The sequence below is a fragment of the Camelus bactrianus genome, chromosome 2 (genome assembly GCF_048773025.1).
Source record: "Camelus bactrianus isolate YW-2024 breed Bactrian camel chromosome 2, ASM4877302v1, whole genome shotgun sequence".
Classification (NCBI taxonomy): Eukaryota; Metazoa; Chordata; class Mammalia; order Artiodactyla; family Camelidae; genus Camelus; species Camelus bactrianus.
Window position 1 is genome coordinate 22937680 of NC_133540.1, and position 11069 is coordinate 22948748.

General features: G+C 44.2%; 1 protein-coding gene across 3 annotated transcripts; it reads right to left on the reverse strand.

The window, feature by feature from the left end:
• Positions 1–851: 851 nt before the first annotated feature.
• Positions 852–10186, reverse strand: NPY1R (neuropeptide Y receptor Y1). 3 transcript variants are annotated; one of them, XM_045517065.2, is made up of 4 exons: positions 9714–10186; positions 8424–8601; positions 2880–3729; positions 852–2592 (listed from the first exon to the last, which is right to left on the reverse strand). In XM_045517065.2, exons 3-4 carry the CDS (start codon positions 3576–3578, stop codon positions 2140–2142), a joined length of 1152 nt encoding a protein of 383 aa, XP_045373021.1. In that variant the 5' UTR covers positions 3579–3729; positions 8424–8601; positions 9714–10186; the 3' UTR covers positions 852–2139. The 3 variants fall into 3 exon arrangements, with proteins under 3 accessions (XP_045373021.1, XP_045373020.1, XP_010953802.1); XM_045517064.2 differs by having other exon boundaries at positions 8420–8601; XM_010955500.3 differs by lacking the exon at positions 8424–8601.
• Positions 10187–11069: the final 883 nt, after the last annotated feature.

Sequence of the window (11069 nt, forward strand, 5' to 3'; positions counted from 1 at the left end):
ATTTTACAACTAGTTCACCCACTGTTTGGGGATAAAAGAGAAGAATTTGATACTCAGCTCATTATTTATGAAGAGCTAAGGAATCAGCCTGCACGGCTGAATGAGGTTCCTAGAAGTGACATCTCACCAAATGTGCTGACAAAAAATCACCTGCGTATTAAAGCTGTTCTCCAGCAGTGGTTTGTTTCCATAGCACCTAAGTAGAGAAAGACAAAATTCCCCATTAGTCCTCCAAAGCAGAAAATACCAGGGAGTTTTAAAACTACTGGTTTTAGTTAAGGAAAGATGATTTCATTTTCCCATACACATTAGAAGTTGGTTTTAGAACTATTTTTCTATGTTCAGTTAACTCAAAGTCATTCTTAATGCTACAATTTGAATTCATATTAACATTGAACATATAAGACTGACTTACAAGACTAACCGTGCAAGTTTCTAAAATCAAAGTGTCATTTTGCTTAATTTAGAAAAGAAAATAACATAATAAAAGGGAAAATACTGCCTTGGTTAAGACGAACTGAGGAGGAGGTGTCCAAGAAGATTTCAGGAAGTCAGTATGATTATCAACGAGAAGGAAGGATTTTGATCATTATTGATTCAACCAATTATTTTAGAAATTAAAAAGAAAAAACTGCTAAGTACTTGGCACTGTGCTAAATGCACTGGGACACAGTCACATAAAACAGCCTGCCTTCTCGAAGCTTCAGGAAGCATGGGAGGGAGACTGGACCACCAAGAGTTAATACCACAGGGTAGAAAACCACTCATCAGCAGGCAGCTGGAGGATGCTGTGGACCGTCATGGGAGGGAAGACAAAGGACTGAAACAGGGAAAAAAGGAGACTACTCAGAAAAAGCAGAAACAATTTTATTAAAGAAAATGTCTGCTCTTCTAAAAGCAAACACGTTTAATACTTTGTCTGTATGATACATCAAAGATATATCTTGTTCTTTAAAGTATCTTCCCTCCCAGTGATTCCGAGGCTCCATCATGATTACAGGGTACGTGAAATTCAGCACATTAACGTGACACGACCCCTCAGTCCTCTGTATAATGCATGATTGGTTAGACTCCACGAAGCACACAGTTTGCACAAGTTAACACAGGCTGCGTGAAGCATCCTCAGTTTTCAGGTATTTACCCCTGCCGGCCAAAGTGGACGTTCGTTCAACATTGTACCTTGGTGTCCTCTGAAAGAATGGACATGAAAGTCAAATATGACTTAGTATATAGGCACTCATGTATGGAAAATACACTCTGTGGTTTTATATATACATAGAGTAAGCTGGAAATAAATGCCTTTGAATTACATGTATGTTTATGCTAGAAAGGTTGACAAACACCAAATAGTCTGTGAAAAATGGAAGGCCTCTTGACCATCAATTCAAATAAAAACAATTCAACTACTTGCAGCAACACTAATTTCCTTGTTAAACTACCCTGAAATCCTTTGGTTGTCAGGTACCAAAATAGTTCTGAAGTTAGGGAATTCCTTTCCCACTTAATTCTTGTGGGTAGCCCAATTCCCCATGATATTTTCACAGCCGAAAAGTATTTTTAAATGCACTTTTTAAAATCTTAAGTGATAATCAATTAGGAACAAATTAAATGCTGTCTTTAAAAAAAATGCAAATCCCTTTTGAATGACTTCAGGCTATGTATACAAGACAGACTCTCAGCTCACATCCTGATGCTGCTTTTGCATGCTATCACCTCTGTAACACACTAAAAGGATGCATATCACCACCAGGACTGCCCAATCCACCGACAATCTCATCCAAACAGGACAGCCCCATTGAATGAGAGCATAAGGTGCCGTGTTTCTAAAGTCAGTTAATAGCAGTCCTTTAAAGAAATTTCATTCTAATAAATACAATATAAAAGCCTTTATATTATATCCATAAGTTTACAAAAAGAGCACTTCAAGGATGTCTGGCCAATACTATTGCCAGAAGATTCCAAAGCCCATATGTTTTGTTCCAAATATAATCATGACAGCTACTACAAAAGCAGTAAAAAGCAAGACGAGAAAATCTTCCTTCCATGATGTCAGTCCCATCCCCTCGGAGAACAAGTCCTGAAAGTACGTTGTGCTTGTTTTCAAGCAGATGTCATCTGGGACCACCTGCTACCGTGGTCTCAGATTTTTTCATTCTCATCACTGCTGATCTTTTTAAGTGCGACGGGGCTTGCTTGCTTCAGAGAAGTCTTAGACACGTCCGTGTGCATGGTGGACATGGCTATTGTCTCATAGTCATCATCCCGAGACCGGAAATCACAAAAGTTGAAGAAGAACTGCAAGTCTCTCTGGAAGTTTTTGTTCAGGAAGCCATAAAATATGGGGTTGACACAGGTGGAGATCATGGCTGTGAGGTGGCAGAGCAGGAATAAGAGATTATGGTTGCAGGTGGCAATGATCTGGTGATTCCAATCAAACACAGTGTTGAAGATGGTGAGCGGTAACCAGCAGACCGCAAACGCCACCACGATGGACAGCAACATGATGTTGATTCTTTTGGTTTCACTGGACCTGTACTTATTGTCTCTCATCTTATCCATCATGTGGTTCCTTCTTTTTAAGCGTATGTATATCTACAGAGAGGAAGAAAATAAAAAATAAAGGACTGAGTTCAAATAGAACCACCGGGGGAAGGGTATAGCTCAAGTGGTAAAGCACATGCTCAGCATGCACAAGGTCCTGGATTCAATCCCTAGAACTTCCTCCAAAAATAAACAAACCTAATTACCTCCCCCAACACCAAAATTTTAAAAAATTAAATAATACGATATTAAAAAAAAAAATAGAACCACTCATTGAATGAGTAATTCTGTAGATAAAAGGTAGGAATGGAGATGGTAGGGGGAAAACGTTTTCTTACCTTGAAGTAGCAAATAAATATAAAACAGAGTGGGCCAAAATACTGCAGCACCAAGAGAAGGGTGGTGTAAGACAACCGATGCGAGTCCGACGGAAACTGATCAAAGCAGACGTATTTGTCCTTGAACGCATCGAGCGTCACGTTCTGGAAAGGCTCATCCGTCAGCACTTGGTAGATCAGGAAGGGCAGGGAGGACGCCACAGCGAGGACCCAAATGACAGCGATCCCCACGTAAGCATGCCTGTTACTGGGTCTCCAGCCCCGAGGGTTGATGATCAGCTGATGCCGCTCCACGGCAATGAGAACCAGCGAGAAGATGGACACGGTGACGGAGACGCACTGCACAAAAGGGTTCAGCTTGCACATCGCCTCCCCGAAAACCCAGTGGTCCATCAGCGTGTAGACGAACGTGAAGGGGAGACACATGATGGCCACAAGCAAGTCTGAGAAGGAAAGGTTCACGATCAGGATGTTGGTGACGTTCCGCATCTCCTTTTGCTTCAAAATGATGATGATCAAGGCCAGGTTTCCAGACACCCCCAGAATGATCACAGCCCCGTAAGCAAGGGCCAGCGTGAAGATCATGGCCAGAGGCAGATGGCAATCGTCATTTTCAAACGCCAAAAACTGGGAATTCTTCACTGAAAAATTATAGTAGATGGAATGATTTTCAGCCCGGGAGAACAATGTTGAATTCATTTTGATTGGGTTGGCTGTTATGGATGACTTCAGACAAACAAACAGTACGTTTCCTCAGAGCAGGTCAAATATTCAACTGATTCTCATTCTCCATATGGGAGTCCGTTTCTCAAAATTATTCTGAATTCTTCATTTCCTCGAACTGAACAATCTGTAAAGAGAAAATGACCAACTGCATTAGCAATGTGACTGAAGGCACTCAAAATGAATTCTGACTCACAGTATGGCTTCAAGTGAAGACACTGAAATACATAAGCAAAATGTATTCCATATAAACAACTTTTTAAAATAGCAGAAACAGTGCAAACATTTTGAAGAAAATTCCAGTAACACTTTTAACTGGACTTGAAATTTTAATTGGACTTGCATGAAACACAGTGGGTTTCAGCAAAATGTAGTGGTCTGGACATTTGTAAGATATGGGTAAATCTCACAGCCAAAATCTTACATAAGCGACTATCAGCACATTCCTAAACACTGTAAAGGGGAAAGGGTAGGGAGGGATAAATTAGTGGTTGGGGATTAACAGACACACATTGCTACATATAAAAAAGAAAAACAACAAGGACCTGCTGTATAAAACAGGGAACTATGTTCAATTACTTGTAATATCATATAATGGAAAAGAATCTGAAAAGAAAAAAATATATATGTGTACATGTGTAACTGTATCACTTTGCTGTACATCTGAAACTAACACTGTAAAATCAACTACACTTCAATAAAATTTTTTTTACAAAATGATCCAAAAAAAAAACCTTGTAGGAATATGAATGTGTAACAAAAAACTTAATGCACAGATTAAAACTTATGAAAAAGATATGAAAGAAACAAAGAAAAACAAACAAACAAAATTACCTAATTGTTCCTCTGACTATAAAAAAGAATTTATCAAATTGTAGGAATAGCCCCACCATACACTGAACTGATCGCCAGGGCAGACTATTCGGCAAAAGAGCATTCAAAAGGAGATGATTAAAAACATCAAGACACCTTGTTACATGAAGGAGCTGAGGGAACAGAAGGTGTTTAATCTTGAAATGACTTCCTAGGAGTGGTCCAGACAACTTCCCACGTTTGAATGGGTAGCCTGTGGTACATAGCATGTTGGTCAGAACATGATGTCCATCCAAGTTAGAAGCAGGACCAAGAGAAGTGTGTTGTATTAAAAATATTTCCCATCATCATGAAGAACGAAAGTTTAATCAGAGATAATGAGCTGCCTGCAAAACCAGCAAGTTTTCCACACACAATAGTTTGTACTACTATGCAAGTTCTCACATTGTGTGGGAGATTCCACTGGTTAACTCTTAAACCCTGTCTGACTTTAAGATTCTCTGATTTTATTAATGTGTCAGAAGCTTTCAAAGGACTTGTACGGTTTTAGTCAAATAAATATCTTCTGTCTCCAGGAGACTGTATACAGATACAATGCAGGGATCTAAATTTTAGTTGTACTTTAGATCTTTCACAGCATTTTGTGATTTGAATAGTCTTTTCTTACTGACAAAACAAATCACAGACAATAGTCTTGTAGGGCTTAAAAGCTCCCCCCCCCCCAAAAAAAATCTCTGATTTCCCTTAGATTACAAGGTAAATATTCAAGACAGAGTTTCTTATGTTAATTAACAGGCCATTGTGGCTGTGTTAAGAAAGGGAATTGCATTTTCTTTCTTTCTTCTGTGAGAACAATAAAGCAAATCATGCAGATTTACTTCCGCTGAAAAGGAGGTAAGAAATTTAATGAACAAAATATGCGTTTGACTTTAAAGCGATGCCTCCACTGAACCTTTCCTTGAGTGTTTTTGCTTCCTAGAATAGAGAATGGTTTTTAAATTATCAACCTGCAACTTGGCCTTATAAAACTGAAGAAGAAAAGTAAGGGTTGCTACCACTTAGTGAGAATTAGAGAATCAGAACTAGAGAAGGTAGTCCTTGCGGATGTGATGTGTGAACGTTGCAGAAAAGTTCTTCCCTCCTCTGCACGACAGCTGGTAGCGACTTCTGAACTTCTGTGGGGATCACACCTTTCTCCCCGGAATCCCAAAGCAGAGAGACTCTGGGTGTCTCTCAGCATCTGAGGACAAACCTGGAGGAAGCAAGTGCTCATCTAAAAATTCTCTGGAGATTTCTCACTTAAGAATTCAAAAAATTTTTATATCATGCTTCCTACTTCGGTGGCTACCCAGATACTTCACATAACTTGTCAGTTATCTGGGGTTTTCTTCATTATTTAAAGTAGAACTGATGTGACAGGAAAGTGCATCTTCTGACCCTCCTTGGCTCACTGTCAACACCAGGTGAGACACAGCCAGGAGGGACCACTGAGCACCTTCTCCGTCCAACACCTGAAGACTGCTACTTGCCTGTCGCTCCTGGTCTAACAACCCCGCTGAGAATGCTCTGTATGGAGCGGGCTGGTCCCTTTATAGTCATCAAGTGCCCTGGCAATGGGCACTGAGCGTCTGCATCTCCATCACCCATCCACACTCTACCCGTCTTTCAAAGCACCACTGAGTCCCTTGACTCCTTAATTGGCTCCTCTCAAATGGAACATTACCTCTTTAAGGTAGGTACTCTGTGTATCTCCTAGTACCTTCCAAATATTAGATTTAGAACAGAAATGTGTTGATGACATAGTAGAGGCATCAATGGAATAGTAGGTTCTTGCGTGAGTTAATATTAACATCAAAAGCCAAATTCCACTGTCAACTGAAAAAGAAGAAAGTAGGCAACCTAAAAGTTGAGAATTCTGTGTCATTTGGTGGACTTGCTGGACACAAGCCCAGGAGGCAGCCTCTCAGATGGCTCTGAAGAGGTGAGGGAGAAGCCAGGAGACAGAGGAGATTTTGCAACAAAAGCCAGGTAGTTGAAACATCAAAAGATAACCGTTAATGAAAGAAAACCAGAGTCAATGAATTTAACGCTTTTCCATGTATGGGAATTTGCAAGAGTCTGGGCTCACTGAACCCATTCCTTTGCCATGCACCTAGCTCTCTAGGGCCAGTGTCCTTTTCTTCCCCCCTCCCCCCCCCACCCCCCCCCCGAGTCCCCTGGAGGCACAGCTGGAGGGCACCTGCAGTGGCTGAGGGCCCCATGGCCACAGCACCCTTTGTTTACTGCCACAGCAGGTGATGTTCTTGTCCACACAATCACAGTCCTTTTACATGCAAAATGGATGCTAATTATAATAGTCATTTTATTTGGTTAGGTATAAAGGGGGAAAATGTTCCACTTTGTGTAAAAAAAAAAAAAAAAGTTGTTTCTGAAAGAGAGTCCATTCACACTTCAATTTTTATTGAGCAGGACATTGTGTCATGTGTGGTTTTAGTGGAGACAACAGTGACCTTCCTATTGAGTGTCTAGTCTTGTGGGCACAGAAAGACAAGGACAAATGGATCCGTAGAAGAGATAGGGTGTTGGATAGGAAGTGCCATGGAGGAAAATGAAGCAAGGAAGGGGGACTGGGACTAGGGGGTGCAGCTTGTTACTGGGGGGCAGGGAAGGCCTCAGAGTGCCTGGGGAGATGGTGGTGAGCCTTGCCTTGAGGGAGGAAGTCAGGCAGATACCTTCGGGATGCGCCCCAGGTGGGAAGAACAAATGTGAGATCCGTAAGAAGAAAGGATGCTTGTTGTGCCAGACAGATGAGGAGCAGAATAAATAAGGCAGAGACTATAGGGAAGTCACTGCAAAGGTAAACAGAGGAGAAAGAGACTGTGGGCGCCTGTCTCCATGGGACAGCCTTTAACCTTGCATCTGGGACAGATGAGGACTTGCTGGAGAGGCTCTGGCAAAGGCATGAAGTTCTCTGACTTGCTTTCAGATTATTCCTCTCACAGTTGTTTTCAAAGACTGAAGATAGGAGAGAGCAGACAGAGGGAGACTCCTTTACAGGCTGGTGCAATAATCCAGGTGAGAGAGACTGGAGGTGTTAGCAGGGCAAAGGAAGAAAAACAGTTTATATCTCTTGACCGACTGACAAAATTCAACACATATGGGAACTAACACAAACATTTATTAAATTATTACAATCTATGGGCTACAAATCTTTCTTGCAGATGAGTTTAGTTTAAATATACTGAAACCCTATTTGGACACCTTTGAATTCTATTTGCTAGACATCTCCCGTGAGGAAAAGCTGGTTCCTCATTAAGTAGAAGTTAACTTCGCTATAAGGAAAATACAAACTTTATTGTTTAAATGTATTTGGAAGACGTTTTTGCTAAGTGCATGTCATTCTAATTGGGTAAAACAGGTCTGCATTGGATACAATATGTATTCTCAGCCTACCTTAGTACAATCTCCAGAATGTGAGAAAATAACAATATTGAGAAAGAATTTACATACATTACCTTTGCAAAAGAAAAAGATTTGATATTTACTATTCCAATGTATATTTCTAAGATAAGGCATGCAATGACAGACACTGAAAAAAATTAAAGGTGGTTATATTTCAATATAGCTGTCTTGTGCCTTCAGAGACAAAACGGACACACTGCATATATGTATCACCAGTTGGCAAACTGGCCCCCTTCCAAAGGGAAATTTCTTTCTCCATTTCAATCAGAATGCTGGCCTCGACCCTTCCTCTTACTACCTGAAAACACAGCTCTCCGGTCATAACCTGCTGCAGATACCTTTCTTCATATGCTCAGAACTAGTCACTCATCTCCCCTGTTTTTGGAAAACAAATGATAGCCTTGGTACAGCATCCTCCCAAAGTTACTGCTAGTTTATCGACACGGGTTACATAATTCTCTGTTCTTTTCCCTTCCAGGAAGGCTTGCTCAACAGACAGCAGCCTTAAAACAATAAGAAAAGACGAATAAAGCAGTAGTTACCCACTGAAAAGCTCTCAGTCTTTAGTCACGGGTGGGGAACTGTGCCGCCAGCTTTCTGCTCTCTCTTGCTTCCAAGGAAGGAGCCTGGAATCCAGGGACTGACAGCTCCCGGGGCCGGGGTTCCCGTTCAGGCAGAGCCAGGCAAGCCCTGGGCTTCCTCCTGTTACACTTTCCCTAGGGTCCTGGTGGAAATTGTTAATCTGAGAGCTCTTTAAAAAAAAGGGGGTGGGGGTGGGGGAGGTGTCAAAGCACACTCCCTCCCTCTTCCCGCCCCTAGGTTTTCCCTGTGCTTCAGGAGTTACCAAAGAGCAAACGGAATGTGTTAAATCAAAATTCCTGTCGGAACGCTGACGCGCCCACCTTTTTCATATTGTGTGACTAAGTGACTCGCCCCAAATTTTCCTCGTTCCTAGCACTCCCTTTCCCCCACACTCCGACACACACACACACACACACACACACACACACACACACACACACACACACGCTACCCATCTTTCGGGGGACATAATGATGAGACTGGCAAATCAGAAAACACCCACAACAATCAGAATCAAACAAGCAGAGCCCAAACTCGGTTCACTCTGGCCCAACAGCAGTCCTTAAAACAGTCGCCTCTCTCCAGTCTACCTGGGGATCAATGGACCACTCTCAGGCCACCTCCATCTCCAGCCCATCCGCAATCTCTTACCCAGCCGGGCTCCACCATCACAGGAGTAAAAGGAGCTGAAGAGTTAGATGATGAAAACTCGGAAGGAGGGGGAAAGGCTCAGGGTGTCTCCTAGGGCGCAGCGCAGACTGGAGGGACCAGCAAACCGGAGCAGGGCTCCACCCAGCCAGCGTGCGGGGCGCCCACGGGTGTCCGCGGACACGTGCCGCGCGCGGGGCGAAGGTGGACCCGCCAACCCGCCTCCCTCAGCCGTCCCAGCGGCGCGTTCCTCCGCAAAAGCCCAGCGTAACCGCCCCGCGGAGCCTCGGAAAGATGCCCAAAACATCTTTGCGAAGCAGGGAGGACCGTATTTCACGAGAACTCGAGGAGGAGAATTCGGATCCCGTGCAGAAGCCGGGTCACTGGGGTCGGCCCCGCACCGCAGGCGGTCCCAGATGGCCGGTGGTTTGGAGCGTCTCGCCAACCACCAGCGCGGGGACCGAACCGAAGGCTGCCTGCGCGCCCACAGCTCCCCAGAGCCCATTTCGGGACTCGCGTGCCTTTTCTTCCTCTCTCATCCTTCACTCCATCAGTGAAAGATTTCCCAAAAGTAAGTCCCCGAAAAGATGTCCACTTGAAACTTACCCTCTCTGCCGGATCCGTCTTTTAGCCGGTTTCTAAGAGCGGGAAGGGCGGTCGTGGAGAGGAGCGGAGCGCGGAGAGAAGATCGCGGGTGTTTCTCCGGCTCAAATTCTAAAGATCGGTGAGGATGGGAAGAGCCGCCCCTGAAGCCGGGCTCCACCTCGTCCCGGCCACGTGACGGCCCCGGGCGGCGCCGCAGCCCCCCGCACCCCTTTCGGCGGACGCGCCTGGGCCGCCGGGGAATTCGGGAGGCCGAGCCGGGAGATGCGCGCGCTGTCGGACCGCGCGCCCGGCCCGGGGGTGCGCGCTCGGCGCTCGGCTCTCGGCCAGGCCAGGAGGGAGGCGCGGTGCCGGGCGGCGAGGTCGTGCCCGCGTGCCGTCGTTGGCGGTCGGTGCCACCTCGCGGCCGAGGTCGCGCCAGCTGTGCGCGCGGCGGAGCAACAGCCCGGCTCGGGGAAAGGGGCGCGAAGCCCACTGCCAGTGCGCCGCCCCTGCCTCCCTCGCTCTCCCCTGTGACGTTGGGATGTCAGTTACGCCAGGCCAAGTTTTCCCTGCATTTTACACTGTGAACCAAAAGAAGACCTTAAAAAGGCAAAAGGAGCGAACCCGGGTGAAATAGACGGGCCTTTAAAAAAGTCCTTTTTCCCTCTACTGGGAAAATGCGTTGAGTCCGATTTGTCCCCAGCACCGTTACTTCTTTCAGGAAAGCACGAGGAGCAGAACATTTTCCCGCTGGTCACTGAGAGTCAGTGCCATTTCCTTGGTACTTAATCCACTACCTTGCTGAATAGTATGAAGGAAGAACAGAACAGAATGTACTTTGATGGTGCAAAGCCGTCCTAGTGCCTGATGATTCAGGCTCATTGCTGATACACTAATCTCAGATGTTTACACAATTCTAGTCTACTTAGAGAAGCCAAAGTTGTGTAGGACACACACTCTCTCTCTCTCTCTCTCTCTCTCTCACACACACACACAGAGTTTACTGATGTAGATGAATACAATGTCTTCCAAATCAAACTGTCAAATAATAGAAAGTCTTCCTAATCAAGATACAGGACACTGTCTAGAAGACACATACAAGTTTTACTACATAACAACTGTGATTGCATTCTGTCTTTAAAATAAAAACAAAACAAAACAAAATTCCCAGACAAATGGAATCACTGGAACTGTATTGGAAAATGTTTTATTGTTCTAGTTGTTAGGCTGAATAAATACTATTTAAAGCTCAACAGAAACTATAACTCATTTATTTATATAAATGGTGATGGTCATGATCTCTTGTTTTTTCTTACCCCCTTCCCCACCCCAGGAAAGCTTTCTAAAACATTTGTCATTTGATATAATGTTAAAAAG

Excerpts from the sequence above, each read along its gene's own strand:
- NPY1R (XM_010955500.3), bottom strand. The coding sequence starts at position 3,578 with ATGAATTCAACATTGTTCTCCCGGGCTGAAAATCATTCCATCTACTAT. Across the intron at positions 2,593-2,879 it reads TATTTATTTGCTACTTCAAG|ATATACATACGCTTAAAAAG; the intron begins GTAAGAAAACGT and ends TCCTCTCTGTAG.